The sequence below is a fragment of the Sciurus vulgaris genome (assembly GCF_902686455.1).
Source record: "Sciurus vulgaris genome assembly, chromosome: 4".
Lineage (NCBI taxonomy): Eukaryota > Metazoa > Chordata > Mammalia > Rodentia > Sciuridae > Sciurus > Sciurus vulgaris.
The window spans coordinates 102,986,293-103,007,766 of NC_136464.1; the positions used below are offsets into that span (position 1 = coordinate 102,986,293).

The following is a 21,474-nucleotide window of genomic DNA, read 5'->3' on the forward strand; positions in this document are numbered from 1 at the left end:
AGGTCTGGAAGCTGGAAGTTCTTTGACGGCTGTGGTAGAAGCACACCAGATCTTACTTGGGTTAGAAGATTCTCGATTTCCTCTGTCTGTTTGTTGCCATAGAAGGTGACCCCTCCTATCACAGAAATGGGGCGTCTTCTCCGACCTTCTTTGGGACAGCCAGCTGAAACATTCTGGTCTGCAGAATCGGTGGAGGACATGTTTGCCAGGGGGGGCCCGTCCACACAGTCCTCGCTCTGGGGGTCCACAGCAATGGAGTCTTCAGGAATGGACAAACTTCGGCTGATCAGCTGGCCATAGTCAGACAGTGGCCGCGGTCTGGACCGCTTCCCGGAGCCCCATCTCCTCCTGGTGATCCTGGGCACCTCTGTCCTCTCCTCATCCTGGGATAAGCCTGGCCTCCAGGGATCACCAGTCACAACCTTTTCAAATGCGAACAGGTTAGGTGAGCTCCACAATCCAGGAAGGTATTTTAACAAAGAACAAGCTATCTTCCTTCCCCACTATCCTCCTCAGCCCCACCTGGGGCTGGCTTGATTTACTTGTTTACGATTATTATTTGTGTAGTAGACAATGAAGATACAACTAACACACATATTAGAAGAACCAAATCCATCTGTCATTTGAGGCTGAATTAAAATTGTAATTTAAGTAGTGATATGTTGAAACTAGTGATGAGGATAAGACATTAAGAACATGAGGCCCTGGGTTTAATCTCCCAGCACTGCCAAAACAAAAAAGAAAAGAAAAGAAAGAAAACCTGGCCAAATAGATACCACTACATTATAGTAACCACAGTTGATGTTAAGAAAACCAGTACCACTCTGTGTTAATAAAATGAACTTATAACTATAGCTGGTGTGTCCCAAATATGCAAAATAAGGAGGCTCAAACTGGAAATGAGTGTGTAAAGCTACAGATGGCTCCCTTAAGGTATGTCCTTTCAAAAATGTGCACTATTTAAAAATAGAAAATTAAGTCCAGGGTGTTAGCCTCAATACTCAAGGACGTGTTACTGGAGTTGGCAGCTTCTGGGCAGCAGTTTGATAGGGAAGAACACTGAACTAATATTCAGAGAACTGGATCAGGCTACTAACTAGCTGTGTGGTCTTGGACAAGTCACAACTAACTTTTCTGGATCTCAAATATTAGACTGGACACATCTCATGGTTCAAAATTATGTGACCTTCAATGAAGCAATACTTTCTTTCTTTTTTTGTCACAACGCAGGGGATCAAACCCAGGGCCTTGTGCATGATAGGCAAGAATTCTACCACTGAACTATAACCCTAAACTTTTCAAATAATTTCTTCAGAGGCAATGAAATGGCCAGAAAAGCACAAGAGGTTTGGAATCAGGCAGACGTCTGTGTCAGTCACTGTCTGGGCCACCAACTAAGCTTACAATCTCAGGAAAGTTACTCAATCTCTCCCATTTGGCTCCCTAACTATTCACAGGGGAAGAACAGCTCCTTGCAAGGACGAAATGTGATAATGGTAATAGGCCTTATCAGCTGGAGTTAGTTGTCAGTCTTACAAAGCCATGTGTGTCCTGTTCCCAGGGTTTACCCCTGCCTGGTGGAAGATAGATGCTATCTAAGTCACTCCCTCATAGTCTGAACACTGAGTCCAAAGACCTGCTGGAGCAGAGCCAGCAGACCTGCCTGAGTGTCAGGCCTGATGCCTTCAGTTCTTCCATCCTGGGGCAAAGGAAAAAGGCTGTCAGACCCCAGACACAGGGAGGACAACTAGAAAACCCAGAGACAGTATGTTGGTAGGGCAGGCAATGGCTGAGGAAGTAGCCCCAGGCGTCTCCACCCTGTCTTTACCCCCATGACTGGCTGGACCTGAAGAAAGCTAAATGGTGGTATACCGCCTAAGAAGACACCTCCTACCAGTGACAACAGAGATCTGAAATGTAGGCCTCATAATTTCCAGTCTGATGAGTTTAAACATTCACGAAGATCATGTGCCATGAAAAATTTGATGAAGTGCCAAGGAAGCAGGAAGGGATTAGTGAATATTCTATTTCAACTGCCCCATTTTTCAAATTAGAAACATTGAGACCTGAAGTTCAGTGACTTCCAACAGTCACACAGCCAGTTAGCAGCAACAAAGACACTGAAAGGTAGATCTTGTAATTTGTGCCACAAGTTTTCCAGCAATCTCACAGGGGATCCTCGCAGTCTTCACTTACCCTGTTTTCCACCTTTTTTCTGTTGGTGGTGGTTTGATTTTTTTGCTTTTTGAAGCACTAGAGATCAAACCCAGATCCTTGTGCATGCTCAGGTGAGCACACCACCACTGAGCTACACTCCAGCCCTCTCTGCTGATTTGTTCTTACTGCCCGGAAAGCTGCCTTTAAATCAAAGTACTACTGAAGAGGCCCTGATTATGCTACTGTGGCATAGGAATTAATCTGAGTCCAAGGCATTTGAGAATGGACTTTTTCTGAGCTGTTATCTGCCTAAAGGCAGAGGTTCCCAAAAAGAAAATCCACATCTAAATAGATATCTATTCTCCTAAAAACCCATTTCTCTCCCCTAAAGACATTTGCTTTTCCCTTCTCCCCCTCTCCTTTCCCTATTAATATGGTATATAAACCTCAAATTCCAATCATCCTCTAGAGTCACATTTTTCTGTGAATATCTGCATACCTACACACACCACAATAAAACAATCTGTCTTTTGTCAATTTAGTGCACGGACCCCCAAACACAGCACCTAAGGAGGTGGAGGAAAAGTTTTCCTCCTCAGCGCCACCATCAGAAAATATAAGCAAATCATGAAGGCTGCAATTATTTTCTGAATTACAAATTAATATTACAACAGGTATATACAAAATATATATAACAGATTGTATACAAAAATATAACAGATAATGAATGTCTGAAATGTTATATCAACTGATGCTGACAATTTAAGTACATAGTGAGAATAAACCATTTATATTACGACCCTGCAATAAAAAGGTTCAGAAATAATATGTCAGCAAAACAGAAGTACAACAAAATCAGAGGTAAGAAATAGTCGATTCGCCACTATATGTGTGGTTTTAGTTGTTTTTTTGTTTGTTTGTTTGCTGTTGTTTGTTTCCTTTCGCCCAGGGAATTTAGTTTATTGTTGCACTTATGCAATATGCAGCCTATTTTTTTTCTTACTGATGGTGAAAATAAGGAAATACTCCAGGAAGTGATCAGGGCTAAATGAAGGCAGGTGTGCCCAAAGCAGGCCATTACACAGCAGGTGAAGGGGCACGGGATTGTTCCTTCAACACCTCACACCTCAGTGTCAGCTATTGTGTTTGTATAGGGGACACATATAAAAACAAACTAAAGTTTGATTTTCAGTGCTTATAAAGTTCTACTGAAGATACAAAAGAAGCATGGATTGTTCTACGAACTGCAAAAATTACTTAACAGAATAATACCTAAAACTAACATGTCCATTTCATGCCCAGTTAGGTACAGAGGGAAGAATGGGGGAAACCCCTCAGATAGCAGCTTATATTCAAATTTTGATCTCAGGAAGAAGAGAGTTAAATCCCTTATTTAAAAAAAAAAAAAAAAAACCTCTGAGGGATATTCTACCAAATCTTTTTGTTTGTTTGTTTGTTTTCTGATGCAAGGATCGAACCCAGGACCTGCACATGCTCAGCAAGTGTTCAACCACTGAGCCAGCCGCATCCCCAGAGCAAACTAAACCTTTTTTTTTTTTTTAAAGCAAAATTTACATACTCCAGAAATCCGGCCCAGACTCATTCCAGGGAGTGCAGTTTGTGAATATTTGTGAACCGAAAAACACAGACACCAACAAACTTCTCCTACAAGCTGAGAACCTACCTCTGACTTGGCCATGGGCAGGGGCGGCCCACAGACACACTGAAGGAACAAGCAGTTGACCACGTCCATGTTCTCTAGAGATTTTCTTGCCTTTAAAGCCCTGTAATCAGGGGCCTACGTGGCCAGGCCAGAGCCCCGCCTGGTGCAATCCAGCAGTCTCAGCTAGGATCACTCCAGGACTCCATAAGCTTGAGTGGTCAATTCACACCCAAGTCATAAACTTTTGTACACAGACTTTGCAGTGGAGTGACTGCCCTTTTAACTCTTGCTTCTCCATGTACTTTTTAAAGTACTTTTCCTAGTCAGCAGGATTTTCTTTCTATATGAGATTTCTTTTATTTTACAAAAATGAAGTTAATATAGGCTGTCACCTACAGTTAGACACTTCAAATTGGTTTTGAAATCATAATGAAAGCAAATTATGAACCTGAGAAAAACAAATTTACATAAAGTACCTTGATTTTACATGCATCTCTTCAGAAGCCTGACTCACAGAATCAGTCAGCAAGGGTTGTGGGTTGGTTGTGTTCCCCCCACAAACACCCCCAAGGTACGTGTAAATGTGATTTTATTTGGAGACTGGATTTTCGCAGATGTAACCAAGTTAAAATGGGGTCACCCTGGATTAGGTGGAACCTAATTTAATATCTGCTGCCCTTATAAGCAGAGGGACACTAGGGATAGACAAACAGAAAAGGCAGCAAAACCATGAAAAGATCAGAATGAAGTGATACACCGACAAAAACCAAGGTGCACCAAGCCAGAAACTGGATAAGGCAAAGGATCCTCCTTAAGACCTTTGCAGGGATCTTGGGCCTGCCCATCATACCTCGACTTTGAACTTGCCTCCAGAACAGAGAGAAAAATTGTCTGTTGCTTTTATCTACCCAGTTTCTGGTGATTTGTTTTGACACCACAGTAAACTAATACAGCAAGATAATTCAGAAGGAAATATTATAGGCAAGGAAATTAAAGATGCATTGTGAAGATTAAAAAAAAAAAAATTAAAGCAAAGGGACTGTGATAGAAACAAAGCTTCTCCCAACGTGCATGCTAATGGAATAAGCTAGCCTCCCAGATTTCCCTCAGGGTTCCACAGCCCTGGACGCCATAAGGAATTCAGGCACTGTTACAGAGATGGAGGTGACAATGCTGAAGAGGATGTGACAATAATAGGAATAAAATATGAATGGCCCCAATGTGCCAGATCCATGCCAAGCCTGCACAAGAGATTACTGAATCTTCACAACTGCCCCAGAAGGCAGGTACTATTTGATACATCTTATTGATTAAAACCCTGGGTTTGGGGCTGGGGACAGTTGGTAGAGTGCTTGCCTCGCAAGCACAAGGCCCTGGGTTCAATCCCCAGCACCGCAAAAAAAAAAAAACCCTGGGGTTAAAATAAATAAAATGACTTGCTCACAATCACAGAGCCAGAATAAGGAGTCTATCTTAGAACCCAGTGTACCCGATTTCAAAATTTCTGTCCTTTCCATTCTGTGACACTGCACTGTTGGTTTACCACTCTTTTAGAGGGAAAACAGAACTTTCTGAATTTCTCTTCCCTAAGATGTAGACATGCTTTGAGGAACAGGAGTGAAAACTACAGTTATCAGTCTCTGATAACAGGTAAATGGCCATCTGGTGAAACCCACAGACCCGTTCTGGATGCCATTCTTAGAATCCCATTTTTAAATGCACAGAATAAAAGAGATTATTTGCTAAGTCAAGGATTCTGTATCATAATTATCAACACATTGAAAGAAATGTTATGCAGTAATAAACAAAAGATATGGATAAACAGGACTAGCGCTGGGTCTAATAACTGCCATATTCTGAAGTATTAAAGGGTAAAAGAAGAGATGTTTCAAGACATCAGCAAAGACTGTTGTACAATGTGAAAAGATCTGTGATCTAACAATATCACAGGTATTGTTAAAATTGTTCTGCTTAGATGTTAACATTCATAACAGAAGGAAATGCTACATTTTAGCCAGAGGCTAGTAAAAATAAAAATAAAATCTCCACTCCCTAATTTTTCTTGGAGCCTTTGGATACAACTAGGTTAGTTCTTATAAGATAGATCATACTACTTACAAGGAGTCTATGGTAACAGTGTTGCAATCCAATTTCAGAAAAATGAAGCCTGAATCCTTATATCTTATAAAATCCAAATAGTCACAGCTTACTATTTAGAACTACCAGTATCCCTTATCTGAAATGCTTGATTCCAGACTTTCAGGGTTTTTTGGATTTGGGAATGTTTGTATGTACCAGCATGGAGCCCAAAATAAATACAAAATTCACTCATATTTCATATATACTTTATACACATAGCCTGAAGGTAATTTTATTTTCACAGTAGTGAGGATTGAAGCCAGTGATGTTCTATCACTGAGGTACCATATCTCAAATCCATTTTTTTTTTTTTTTTTTTTAAGATAGGGTCTCACTAAGTTGCCCAGTCTGGCCTTGAACTTGCATCCTCCTGCCTCAGTCTCCCCACTTGCTAGGGTCACAGGAATACACCACCATACCCAACTTGAAAGTAATTGTAAATTTCCTCCCCTGGTACTGGAGATTGGACTTGGGGTGCTTTTACCACTGAGCTACGCCCTCTGTCCCCATTTGAACCCTGAGCACTCTTACCACTGAACTACCCAAACCTCCTTTTTTTATTTTGTATTTTGAGACAATCTAAGTTGCTCAGGCTGTCCTTGAAATTGCAGTCCTCCTTCCTCAGCCTCCCCAATCACTAGGACTGCAAGTGTACACCATCATGCCCAGCTTTTGGAATATTATGGATTTGGATACTCAGATTGGGGATGCTTGACCTGTACAGCTCGTTACCTAACTTCCCTTAAGTGAAAACTAATGTGTTGTAATTAACAAAAGTCTGCATAGTCCCATTTTGTGTGTACTGTAAATATATGCCCCAGGATTTTAAGTGAGTTTGGAAAATAATCAAAAGATCCCAGATAAATTACCCTATGTGGAGGGGCTAAAGACAAGAACCAGGATATATTTACGTATTCAGAAAGAGAAAAGTCTGAGCCTTAAAGACTATCCTGCCAACAGCTAGTCCCTCCCTCAATTTCGCCTGCACCAACTAACTCATCAGCTTCTTCTCTTCACTGGATAGCACTGGGTCATTCTAAATAAAGGGAGAACTCATGCCAAATGGTTGCCTTCTCCCCAGACTGGGTAGGATGCAAGAAACACAGGTGATATTCAGTTTACAGAGTGGCCCGAAGTCCTATATACTCCTGCCTTTCTGCCAACAAAACCTGTGGTATTTCTTCCAATAACCACTGCAGACACATCAAAATGCACATGTGTCACCCAGCAGGCTGGAAATTAATTCCCATCCTGAATACTCTTTGATCTTAATTATTACAGGGAAGCTGAGGAAAATAAAAGTAGAACAGGAGAAACATATATATACTGGAACCCATTTCTTAATCATCAAGTTAAAATTTCCCTCAGAGAATACTGACATTTACATTCCTATATTTTAGAATTTTGGTTAAGGTCTTTGCATGTCTTCACTTTTAATAAATGTTTTTATTAGTGCATTATTATTTTAGTATGCCTTTTGCTATCCCCAAATTAAAACACGGCCTTAATTAAATAAGAAAACATTTGTTTATTTTGCAGTGAATGCGGGGCCTTGAGCAGGCGACGTGAACACTCAAACACTGATCGACACCCCTAGTCCAGTGTTTCAGAAACTTTAGAAAGTTTATCATGCATAACAACATAATATGCAGGGCTGGGGATAAAACTCAGAAGTAGAGCACTTACCTAGCATGCTTGAGGTCCTGGGTTTGATCCCCAGCACTGCAAAAAAAATCTTCTTAAACACACACACGTATGATATATGATGTCATTTATAGTTGATTAAAAATAGTTGTTATGGTATTTTCTATAAAAGTGAGCAATGTCACCTGAACTGAAAAAAGGAAAAACAGGAGGCTGTGGTTACAGCACTTGCCTAGCAGTGTGAGTCTTGGTTTTTATCCCCAATATTACAAAAAGAAAAATAGAAAAAAAAAAAAAAAAAAAAAAAAAAAAAAGCAAAGGGCTACTTCATGCAATGAATAAAAATAACTCCTAAGTCCAACACAGTGGCCTGGGCCTGTAATCCCAGCTTTTAGAGAGGTTGAGGAGGAGGATCACTTGAGCCCAGGTGTTTGAAATCAGCCTGGGCAACAAAGTAAGGACACCCCATCCCCAGCCCATCTCTCTTTTTTTGGCAGTATAGGGATTGCACCCAGAGACTCAAGCATGTTAGACAAGCACAAGTCGTAATTGAGCTACACCCCCAGCCCAATAAATGCAGGGGATCAAACCTACGTCTTATGCATGCTAAACAAATGCTCTACCACTGAGCTACACTCCCAACCTATTTTTTAAATGTACTAATGATATATTTTAAAATGATCTTTCCAATTGCAGTTACAATTACTATGACTCAGATTCTAGGACATTTTTGTCAGAGAAAAATGAATGAGAACTCAGTGGAGTATGGGAACTTACATTCTTTGTGGCATAAAAACCAGAGGCAGTTTCATAAGTGAAGGTGAGAAAACTGGATGTCCATAAATAAAAGAATGAACCTTCATAAGATACACAAAAATCACTAAAAATGGAGCAGCCTTAGAACCTTCAGAAGACAATCTAGGAGAAAAATCTCTGTGACCTTGGGATTGGCAAAGACTTCTTACCTCTAAGCACTAAAAGCACACAAAAAAATTGCAATTGGACTTTAATAAAAACTAGAAACAGATGGGGGGATGACCCAGTGGTAGAACACTTGCTTTAGCATGTTGGAAGCCCTAGGTTCCATTCTCAACACTACTGTAAAAAAAATATATATATATACACACACACATATATATGTATATATTAATATATAATATATATTATAGATGTAATATATATATCATATACATATATATTTATATATAATTTATAAATATATATGTATATATAAATATATATAATTATATATAAATATAATTATATATATATATTTATATATATATATAGATAGATAGAGAGAGAGAGAGAGAGAGTACCTAGAGAACCTAGAACCTTCTACTCTTTAAAAGACATGATTGAATAAAACAAAGATAAGCCAGACTGGGAGGAGATATTTACAGTTCACATAATGTTAATTTTATGTGTCAACTTGACTGGGTTAGGGGATACCCAGATAGTTAGTACAACATTATTTCCAGGTGTGTCTCTGAGGATGTTTCCAGAAGACACTGGCATTGAAGTCAGTGGACAGGGTAAGGAAGATTGACCCTCATCAGCAGCAGAAGGCATCATCCAATTTGTTATAGGACCCAAATAGAATAAAAAAGCTGGGGGATGAGAATTCCCTTCTTTCATGGATTGGGGGTCATCCATCTCCTGCTGCCCTGGGCTATTGGAGCTCCTGGGTTTTGAGGCTTCAACTCCATGGCTCACACTAGATCCTCACACTCCCATCCCATTCTCTGGCCTTTAGACTTGGAATGAACCACATCACTGGATTTCCTGGGTCTCCAGCTTGCAGTAGCATATGGTAAGACTCAGTCTCCACAATCCCATCAGCCAATTCTCACAGTAAATCTCACACATATTTCACTAGTTCTATTTCTCTGGAGAACTCTAATCCATCATATACCTGCTAAACAATTTGTATCCCAGATATGTAAGGAAATATCAGTGGCTCAATAATAAGAAGACAAAAAATGCAGCAAAGTTACAAACAAAAGATCTGAATAGATATATAAAGGACTAAAGTACATGAAAAGATGGTCAATATCATTAGTCAATAGAGAAGTGCTAACTAAAGCCAAAAGGAAACCCCACTATACACCTACTCAGAAGGATTAGAATCCACAACACCAAGTAGTGACAAAGATGTGGGAAAATTGGAGCCCTCATAACTTGCTGGTGAGAATCAAATAGTGTATCATTAGGAAAATACTTCTATGGTTCCTTAAATGATCAAAATTGAAATTAGCAAATGATCCAGCAATTCCACCCAAGAGAAAGAAAAATCATATTTCCACATAAGAACTTGTATGTCAATGTTCATAGAAGCATTATACATACTAGCCCAAAGGTAAGAACAATCCAGTTCTCTAAAAATGTGCTCTGTCCATATAATGGAATGCTATTTCACCATAAAAAGTAATGAAGTAAGGCTGGGGAGATAGCTCAGCTGGTAGAGTGCTTGCCTTGCAAGCACAAGGCCCTGAGTTCGATCCCCGGTACCCCCCCAAAAAAAAAAGGGAATGAAGTACTGATGTATGCTACAGCATAGGTCAATCTTGAGAATATGCTCAGTGAAAGAAGCCAATCCTGAAAGACCACATATTATATGATTCTATTTTTGGAAATGTCCAGAACTAAAGATAAAAAAGTAGATGGGGGTTTGCTGGGAACAGTAGGGGACTGCAAATGGGCATGAGGTTTCTTTCTGAGGTGGTAGAAATGTTCTAAAATTAGATAATGCTGATGACTACACAACTACATAAATTAGCAAATGTCATTGAATTGTTCACTTAGTAAAAAGTACAGGGACATAAAGCAGACCAGTAGTTCCCTGGTTTTGGATTAGTACAAGGATTAACTGCAAAAGGGTCAAAACTTCATGGAGATGTAAATGTCCTTTAACTGGACTTAGGTTATACATTTCCTAAAATCAACAAACTTACAATGGGTGAATTTGATGCTATGAAAATTCTGCCTCCATAAAACTGCTAAAAACAATCTGAAGCAGACTTTCTGGGATCACTACATTTACTTTTATAATGCAGCTTTGTCTTTCTGGTTCTACAGCAGCTCTGTAAAATTGCTACTGATAACTTCTCAACTGCTTCCCAACTAGCAATCTGACCAACCTGAACTGCAAAGTCTAAGTGACCTACAAAGAGACAATACTGTGTTATGGATCTTCACCTCTGATCAGTCCACAGGGAACAAGCATCCTGACCTTGGAGCTGTCATTGTATCTGAATTGTCCCCATCCTTAACCTCCACGATGCTCATTCAAATTGGAAGCAGGCCTAAATACAAATCCAGCCCCTATTCACCTGCTGGATCATTTTATTACTACACACAGAAGGAAAAATTTATCTTGGTGATATTGTGGCTTGCAGTAGTACCACAAAAAAATCCCCTCCTTTCTCTTCCCAGTCCATAGTGTTTGTGGTTTGCCTGGCTGGTGGCATCCCAACACAACCTATCTCAGGGTCACCAGTCATCTTTGCCCTCTCTCACCTGTCAATCATTCACATACTTACTGAAATGTAAACTAAGTACTTTTGGAACCTACTCCCCCCTGTTCATTTCCATAACCTTAGTACAAGTCTCATGGCCTCTGGACTAGACTAGTTAGGGTCACCACTGTACCCTGGCTGCCCCCATCCACTCCTTTCTACAAAGCTGCCTGGTCAGCCTCAGTCCCACAAGTCCCTTTGTGGTCCCTGCTCAAAATACTCTCACTGGCTCTCCACAGCCTGGAGGGTAAAGTCCAAGTCCACAGGTGAAAGCAGGAATTCTTGCCAGTCCCAGGTTTATGGCCAAGAAAGATGAAAGTTGAAAATGTAGAGATAAAGAAAACAATAGAGCTGTGGTCCAGGGACTCTCTTCTTCATCTCTTTCCATTAGCCTGGAAGGCCCATCCACTCCTCAACTGCTGCCCTTCGGCCCCCATCCTATCCCTTCTTGGAGACCCTCCTTGGCTGTCCTACCTAATTCTGCCACTTTTGCCCAGAGTTACTAATTGCACCTTTAGTGCCCCCATGGCACTTTGTACATTCCCAGCTGGGGTCCTTATCACTATTATCATACTTACTTGTATACACTTCAGTCTGCCAGTTAGACTATGAACCCAGGAGAATAAGAGCAGCTTTGTAGCTTTTTTTTTCTTTTTAACCGTTCTTTTCCTTATATGTGGCACATAGCAGGTGTTCACTGACAAAGGATCTCACTATTCATTATGCGATTTTTGCCTTCGACAATTTTATTTACTCCTGTTCCTTCCTTACATATTCCATGTCCACCCTAACAATTTCAGGTTCTTATCACCTCTGGGCTCCTGATAGTTTTCTTCCTGGTCTAATGCTGTACCCCCACCCCCCATTTCTAATTCCCTTTTCTACCAAAGGCAGATTGATTTTTTAAAACAGTTCTGAGCCTGGCTCATCTCTGTTCATAAAATGTTCCTGGCTTCTCAGTGTTTACCAAGAACTGTATAGTAGCTTTGCTCTGGAATTCAACAGTGTTTGTGACATGGGCTTAATTGGATTATTCTACTATATCAAACCAAATTACATTATACCTTTTTCTACAATAACAGAAATCTCTGCACATAATCTGTTCGTTAAAGCCCCCCTGTCCTCTTCATAACTAGTGGTAGAAATCCCATTTCTTCAAATCAGATTTGATCATCCCCAAGACTTTATGGAATGGTACTAATTTGATACAATTGGGTGAGAACTGAAATTCACAGCATTTTGCTTTACCTCTATGGTGGAATTTATTCCATTCTACATAGTTGTCCTGTGATGTAGATACATTTGGGCTTAATCCTATTGGCATCACCCACATTTTCTTATGTAGCTATAGCTAATTGGTCATTTGCACCTATAAGATGTTCAACAAATTTGATTTGGTACATTACTGAATGAACTTAAGGTATGCTGGAATTTAACTCTTGGGCATTAAAAAAAAAAAAAAAAAAATCAGTCAGGTGTGGTGGCACACACCCATAATACCAGAGACTTGGGAGAATGACACAGGAGGATCACAAGTTCAAGATCAGCCTCAGCAAATTAGCAAGGCCCTAAGGATTTAGTGAGACCCTATCTCAAAAGAAAAAAATTGAAATTTTTAAAAAGGCTGGGGATGTGGCTCAGTGGTTAAATGACCCTGGTACAAATAAATAAAATCAACAAACAAAAATAAAAATAAATCAGAGTGACTCCAAACTACTTCTCAATCTCTTGTAAGACTATAACATAGTGTTATATCAAAAAAGAGATAAGGAAAAAAAAATCCTAACTTCACTCTGTCTTAAGAAGCTGGGTCAATGTGCCACCATGGAACATGCCTGTAATCAGTGACTTAGGAGGCTGAGACAGAAGGATTCTTTCTTTCTCTCTTTCTCTCTCTCTTTCCCTCTCTCTCCCTCCCTCCCTCCCTCCCTCTCTTGTCCTGGCGATGGAACCCAGGAACTTGCACATGCTAGGCAAGCACTCCACCACTGAGCTACATCCCTAGCTCTCAAACTGCATTTTTAAACTAAGGACTATTCAGCTGTTCTTACAGCAAAGCTGACCACTAGGTGGCAGGAGTAGAACGTGTCTTACAAATGAAAGTAGCATGACATTTTCCCAGTTCTTTTTCACAGGAATACACCATCTTGTTAAACTGCTTACAATTTTCCAAAGATAATTCTATCATTTTTAGGGTGGTATGCGACAAATAAATAATTCTAAATATTAACTTTCCTTAATGAAAGTTCATTATAATTTTTATTATCAATAATGGCAAAATACATGAAGATTTCAACCTTTTTACATTTAACAATAAACACTGCTTAAATTTGCTTTAAGCTTATAACTAGAATCATATTTGCAATGAACAAAATAATAAGTAACACCACATATATTAAAATATAGTAAAGATTGAAATTTAATTTTCTATATGCTATAAAATTTCTAAAAAACTGCTTTTAAACCATGAAGGTTAAAATTCTTGCAGTTTGCAGTGTTTTATTTGTTTCACTTTGTTTCTATTTCTCAGTGTCAAAATTAAAGGCTTTAGGTCCTAGTTTACAAGTACTTCTCTATAAGTAACATTGATGATTCCCAATATATAAGATGCAAGGGTAAACCATCATTACATTTTCTCTTTGTCTCTTTGTCTGCTTGGGATTAAACCAAGGGCCTCAAGCATTCCATGCAAGCATCTACCACTGAGCTCCCATTCCCTGTGTTTTTCTCCTTTGGACATTTTTGTGAACCACTGAAGAGAGCCAGGTGTGGTAATACACACCTGTAATCCTAACAACTCAGGATGCTGAGGCAGGAGGATTACAAATTCAAGGCCAGCCTTGGCAACTTAGGAAGACCCTGTCTCAAAATAAAAAATAAAAAGGGTTAGGGGTGTAGCTCAGCGGTAGAGCACCCCTAGATACAATCCTCCTTATTGGGGTAGTAGCGGGGCAGGGGACAAGAAGCAGCTTAATATGCTACATAAGAATTTTGAGGAAATGAATGTAACCTAAAAATGCAATGAACATCTTGAGGCAAATCTGTAGAACCAAGAACATGTGTGCATTTCTAATAAACTGAATTTTAATACCAATGTTTCTTTTACTTTCTGTCTTTGGTGATCCCTTGTGGGTAGAAATCAAATTATACTTAACTAATAATAGCAAATATGCATGTATAACTATACAGAATGGCCAGAATCACCCTGGCAAGTAAATGACCAGTTTAATACTAATTTTTGCTTATCTTTATTTAATTTACACTCAAGGATGAAATTATTTTCTCTGTTTCTAAATCTCAATACTAGGGATTGAACCCAGCGGCACTCTACCACTGAGCTACCTCCAAGCTCTCTTTAAAAACTTTTCACTTTGAGATAAGGTTTCCTAATTGATTTGCCCAAACTTGTGATCCTCCTGCCTCATAGACATGTGTGCCAACACACCCAGCAGGAACGAAATATTCTATTTTTTTTTTATTTTTACTAATTTTGTAAATGAAACAAAACCCCAAATTTAACACAAAGAGCCCTCTAGACTCAAATCAATTCTTTTTTAGGGAGGCAGGGTTCCAAGCGTTAGTGGGGCAGAAAAGAGTGTCTAGTGGAAGGAATGTTATACTTCATTTCACCCAAGGCTATAGGTTGGATGCTGAATGCCCCACAAAGGTTCAATATAAAAGCCTGATCCCGAGGTGATGGTACTGGGAAGTGCTATAGACCTTTAAGGGGTGAGGGCTAGTAGGAGGTCTTTAGGGCACTGGGCACATGCCTTAGAACAGGATTGTGGGACCTACTCATCTTTTCTCTGCTTTCTGGCTTCAGATGTGACTGCTCCCTCTGACACCATGATGTGGCACCCTTGCCAGAGGCCCAAACCAATGGGGCTGCCCAATCTTAAACCTCCAGAACCATGAGCCAAAATAAAACCCTCTCTTGACATCACAGAGCCTATGTAAGGTATTTTGTTATAGTAATTCAAAGCCAAGTAAAGATTTTGGTCAATTAAAAAATCAGAGCCAGGGGCTCAGGTTGTAGCTCAGTGGTAGAGTGTTTGCCTGGCTCATGTGAGGCACTGGGTTAAAACCTCAGCACCACAAAATAAAGAAAGAAAGGAACGAAAAGAAAAGAAAGGTAGGTAATGTGACTGACCATCTACAACTAAAAAAAAATACTTAAATCAGAGTCAATTGAACTGTAAGTCCTTACCAAGGTTGGCAACTAGTTCTATGTCTTACAACTGTTCCACAGGAATTTTTCAAAATATGCAAACGAGCAAATGGTCATTGATATGGGAGAGCTCTGAAAAGCAGACTGGCCCTCAGGTCTCCATAGTAACCTAGAATCACACAATGGGGCAGCCTCATTTCTCTGACTACCCAGGGATCCCCAGCGCCAAGGATCCTTTAAGCTGATTTGGAACTTCTGAAAGTACTCTGCAATAATTCTACTTTATAGGTTTTACCAGACGTTTCTACCATCTAGGTGTCTGTGGATAACAAAGGTCAAAAATGGACAGTCCACTGGCTGCCCTGGTTTGTGTATTTGCAAACCTAGCTGTTCATCTTCAGGCAGTCAGACAAAACGGAGGTTTTCTTGCAGGAATAAGAGGGAAAGAACAGTTGCTCGGGTTGCCCCCACCCCACTGCAAGCCAATTCACACCTGTAAAATACTCTAGCAATATATGTGAAGAATTATTTGCACTATATACACATGGATGCATTTCTCCATCTTTCAGCTGTGCAAGATAATATTACTGAATTCACTTATAAAGTGAAAATTACACAGTAAAGTAAAACTGGATGTGTGACAGAATGTGAAAAGAACATTGTTCTTGTAGCGCTGACAGTTATTAGCTGATTCAATTCATGAGATACTTTAAGTTCTATTTTAAAAATAAGAACAATAACCATCATAAAAATCACTTTGAACAAACATCTGGAGGTTGGCAGGTACTGAACTACATGTTTCTAATTCATTCCTAGGAAATAAAACAGACTTAGGACATATAATGGTCTCCTAACACAAACAATATTATTTATAAGAACTCTGTTGAAAAGGATATAGAAACAGTTTAAAATGTGAAAAAGAACCATGTGGGTAATAAAAATTGTTTCAAAAATGAAGAACCCCTAATAGCCACATAGAATGTCCCTACCCTTCCAAACTCTAGCACATCATAGATGCGCAGTAAAATGAATGGAATGGTAAATATTAACTCAAGGAATTTCACACATTAGCAATTCACTTTAAAAAAGAGATAGAAATCACTTCTGAACTTGATGAACAGCAATTTGACAACTCCCCTCTCCACTAATAACTGTGACATGATTGACACAGGGCCACCAGTCACTATGACAGTTAACGACCAAGGGCAACCCCCCTGAGCAGCATGGAAATCTCCAGGTGAGATGAAGACTGTGAACAACCACTGGTCACCCAGCAGGGCCACTTACAGGAGGGACCCCCACCCAGACCCTTACCTCTTCCTTCTTTTCCTCAGGATTGGCTGTCCCACCAAGGCTCAGCTGAGGATGGCTGCCACCACCACTACCATTGCCATCTTCATCACCACATGCAGCATGCACTGAGTCCTGGAAGGACACAGGCCTTGGCTCCCTCTGAGTGGAATCTTCTACCCTTTCTTCGCTTTCCACTGAACTCAGGGACAGCGCGCTGAGACTATTGGGACACTTGGTGCCTCCTGTCCCTGGGCTCTGAGGGCTCTGGGGCTTGGGCGTGGTGGGTCTGAGAGGGGTGGGAGGCTGCCTGGGGTCAAATGTAAACTGGCTGCCTGCATTTGGCTCATTAGAGGTTTTGCTCAACACTTTTGAGTCAAGTGGACTTGAGGGGCTGCTGGCAGAGGGACTATCATTTTCTGATGCCTGGGAGTTTGGGGCATCAAGAGGGAACACAGCTGTGTCGACGTCCATGCGGGGCTCCTGAGAAGTGGCGGAGCTGAAGCCAGGGGCTGCGGGGCAGGACGCAACAGCACTGTGCCCAGGAGACACACCTCGCCTCCTGTCCTGTTCGGTGCTGCTGGACACCCGGCGTGAATAGTCATCATGCAGTCTGCTGTGGAGCCGGAGTCTGAGGTTTGCCTCACTGGGGGATGGGGCCCCACTCTTGGAACCCTCTCTCTTCCAGGCAGCATCGGTCACATTGCTCATAAGTTTTAAGACTCTGTCAAAGTCCTTGGCCCTTATGGGGCTCTTCCAGCGTTTTGTCCTTCTCTCTGACCCACCAAGTTTTTCAGAGTCTGCAGACGAACTGCTTAGGGTCCGCTGGGGTGTCTGCTTTTCGTTAGCCACTCGGAGGTCTGCGAGATTGGAGGTGGACTTTCGCTTGAAGGAACTTTTCTTCAGGAAGTTTAAGTTGTCTGTGCTCTTGCTCCTCCTGTAGATGATGCTATTGTTTTCAGAGTCCTTCACTAGGATTTCACACAGGGTGGGCTCCTGAATGATGGGGGACAGGGGCCTAACATGGTTCTGAGGGGTGTGATGTTTCTCAGAATCCAGTAGATTGATGCGGCCCAGGCCATAGGCTCTGCGGATGCTGCGGGAGCGATGGGTACTCCTCTGGAAGGCATCGTCCACATCCTCTGGGTCAGAGCCATCAGACGTGGCCCCTTCCCCTGCCCTGTGGAGGTCATCTGACGGTCCCAAAAAGGAACACCTGCTAGCATCAATTCCCACGGCGGCACCATTAGGGATGGCTTTTCCCAGGTCATGCTCTGATGTATCTTCCTTTGAGGTACCTGAGCCCTCCCGGTTCTGAATTCCTTGAAAGACAGAGGACTTCAGTTTTTTAAAAGATCCCATTTTCCGGAAGGAGGCCAGTGCATTCCATGTTGAGGAATTCCCCATCAGGACCATGGAACGGGGCCTCTCAGGGTTGGCACTCATTCTTTTCCGGCTCACAGAGAACAGACGCACGAGTTTGGAAGGGCTGATTCTGGCTTCAGAGGCTTCAGTGTCACTGCCAGGGCTGCTCCGACAGCCTCCATTCTGACATGCTAGGTTAGTCACCATTCTGGGGTCCTTTGGATCTGAAGTTGAACAGGTGGCCACAGCACCTTGTCCATGGCCATTCTGAGCTGTTGTCATATTATTGGGACAGGGTGCCGGTGGCCACGGTGCAGTGTGCTTCAGACCCACGTACACACCTGTGTCCATAAGCCCCAGCTCCAGGCCTTCATCTCCAGGGCTGCCAGCCTGGCCTTCACACCTGTTGTGTTCATGGGGCTCTGCAGAGGTGGCCACTGCCTGCAGCAGAAAATAAAGCAGACAGTTAGCCATTTTGCCCACCAAGGAGCTTTCATAATCAGGGTCTAATTACTTTGCTTAACGATTGCTAATAGGAAAAAAGAAAGGGAAGCTCCACGATCAAATAAGAACTTCTAAATTAAAATTGAACTTTTCCTTTTTTCAATTCATTTCATAATAAATCAAAGGGAAGAATGCAAACATATAGCCCTAAAAAAGAAAAAGACAGTTTATGGGTTGGTGCATTCAATATTAAGAACTCCTGAATTTGCTGAAACCTATTTAAGTGAAAGTTTTTGAAAAACTGTCGGAATGAACATGTCAAGGCAATAAATAACCAAGACTGTGTCTTTTCTTTATTTGAACTGAGTCTTTTATTATCAAATACTAAAAAAAAAAAAAAAAAAAAACAAAAAAAAACTTCAAGATGTGTCACATTGAAATGCCAGCCAGTCTGTTAAATGCAATGCAGCCAACACACAAGCAGAGTTTAAGCAAGAACTGCTGCTCAGAATGTGATGGGACCAGGATGCTCTTAGCTACTTTCTGTCAAAGAGGGTTGTAAAGTACCAGGAAAGAGAGAGCTGCACAGAGCTGCATGGACACATGGCAGGAGGGACCATGCCAAGGAAGCATGAGGACAGAATTTGTGAAGAAAACACAGTTAGCAAAGAGACTTTTCAACAAATTCTAACTGGCCACAGAATGAAGAGATGTGGGGTGGAGTCTCGAGTATTAAAAATTTAGACATAAGAATTCAAATTAAACAAATACTGCCCAGACAACCATACACACCTGGTCTATGCACTTCCCCACACACGCACCTGTCTCCATGCTCCCTCCTTCACAGGTCCAAGCCCTCCTTGCCCACCAAAGTGAAAGTGATGCAATCCTTAATCTTCATCCCCATCGAGCAGAGACCTGTTCAGTACTCACACATCATGGCCCGCACATTCTCAATAAATCATTAGTGAATGAATGACAGATACTAACTACAAGAGGCTAACATTTAGTTAGTGCTCACTACATGTCTAAAACCTATGTTAAGGTCCTGAAAAACACCACACTACTGAGGACTCATGCAAGTCTCAGAGGTCAGCAAAATGATTCCACTTCATATTTTTTGCAGTACTGGGGGTTAAACCCAGGGCTTTACACATGCTAGACACACACTCTATCACTGAGCTACAGCACCAGTCCTTTTTATTTTATTTTGAAAGAGTCTCACAAGGTTGCCCAGGCTGGCCTTGAAATTGTAATCCCCCTGCCTCAGACTCTTAAGTAACTGGGATTACGGGTATGTGCCACCACCCTGGGCCATGATTACCACTTTACAGACAATCAAATAGACACTTAGGCAGGGTAGGTCATTTGTCTAGGGGTCCTGCAGCTGCCCCTCCAGTGCCTATGCTGTTCTCCAATGCATTAAACTAATGAGCAGAGACAGAGGAACAGCTGGGATCTGTACCCCAAACATCTGACTCCAGTTCCAGCATGACATGACCCTGACAAATCAAGTTCTAACAATCTTTACAGGCCTGTCAAGGATATTACCTCCAAAGCAGTATTAAAGGCAGGAGGGAAGGAGGAAGTTGTAGAAAGACCTTGAGACTAGATCTCCACATAGTTTACTCTTCTCAAGTGTGGAATCTGACCTTGAGCAAAGTATGTATCTTCTATGTCCCATCTTCTTGGTGAGTTTTTTACTGCCCCCTGCCTTGGGTTCAGTGAGGAGGGATTCCCAGGGAGACCCATGGTTAAAGGTTGGAGGGTTGATTCCACCTGGGACCAGGGAAGCTACACTGACAGCCAGCATCAGCCAATCCACTAATCAAAAGACTGATGGGTTACTATATGACCTCTGCAGTTTTAATGTTCTAATGGAGAACATTAGAGGGCTGTACATTGCATTTGAATGAGCCAAATAAGTGGAGTCTTGAATCATCTCCACACTGAGACTGGATGTGAAATCTGTAACCAATTTCAAAATAAGCTCCACATTCAGTATCACTTATCTACCCTCACCAACTCTGTCCACCCTCACCTACTCTGGGAGGGATAGGGGACTGTGGTTGTTACAAATTTCAAAATCCTGAATGGTATAAATGAATATTCAACTGTATATTCAAATCCAGTTCACAGGTGCTGAAGGGATGCACATGAAGTTGGAAGGTCTTAACTTGCACTGGACACACAGGACAAGGTATGATCCCTTACACATAATTTAGCTGGACAACTGCAGATACCACAAGTAGAGGGGAAACATTCTGGAACCAAGGAGGACAACTGCCTTAAGCTGACCCTAAGGGCTCAAGGCATGCAGGAAAACACTTGATTTAATAAGGAATTCAAGAAAGGGATAAGAAACTGTCATGAGCAGAGGAACAGAGTGCAGAACGTAAGGTATGATTACTTAAGTAAATTAGGGTGACCAGCTGTCCTGCTGTCCCAGAGCTAAGGAATTTCCTGGGATGTGGGAACTTTCAGGGATGTAGCTGAGAAAGTCCCTTACAAACTGATAAGACTAATCCTCACATATATGTAGAACAATATAGTTGGAAGCACAGCTCACTGTAATGAAGTAGTAGATGATAAGGAGAAAATGGGTTTAGAAAAGTCTACATACCCTTATCACTAAAACACTATAATGATAGTTTCATATGGCTGCCTTTAGATTAAGACTGTATACTCTGAGCACAAAAACTGGATGCCCTGAACTTAGGTTTTGTGTGTGTGTGTGTGTGTGTGTGTGTGTGTGTGTGTGTGTTTGTTTTTTGTCTTGGCAGTACAGGGAACTACACAAGGATGTGCTACCACTGAGCTATATTCCTAGTCCTTTTTACTTTTTGAGACAGGGTCTAAGTTTCTGAGGCTGGGTTACAGGGGTGTGCCACCACACCCAGGAGATTATTTATGTTTATCTTGATGTGAAATTGTATGTTATTCTGCCTTGTAACGAAGTACTAAGTCATCATTTCATACCACTACATTTTTCTAGAGTGAAGATGCTTAAATTTTTATAACGCTAATAAGTATTTACTTAAAACTTACTTAAGTTTAGAATTCAGAATCTGTTAAAAATATATGCA

General features: G+C 41.2%; 1 protein-coding gene across 6 annotated transcripts in view; it reads right to left on the bottom strand.

Moving 5' to 3' along the window:
- SPATA13 (spermatogenesis associated 13) overlaps window positions 1-21,474 on the bottom strand; it is a 354,900-nt gene that overhangs the window by 61,703 nt on the left and 271,723 nt on the right. For 5 of the 6 annotated variants that reach the window (XM_079138816.1, XM_079138818.1, XM_079138817.1 and 2 more), the window contains 2 exons: window positions 16,604-18,385; window positions 57-422 (listed from right to left, as the gene is read on the bottom strand). In XM_079138816.1, coding sequence (XP_078994942.1) covers window positions 57-422; window positions 16,604-18,385 — 2,148 coding nt within the window. Of the gene's footprint in view, window positions 1-56; window positions 423-3,841; window positions 5,071-16,603; window positions 18,386-21,474 lie in introns of those variants that run through there. The other variant, XM_079138820.1, reaches the window with a different exon arrangement.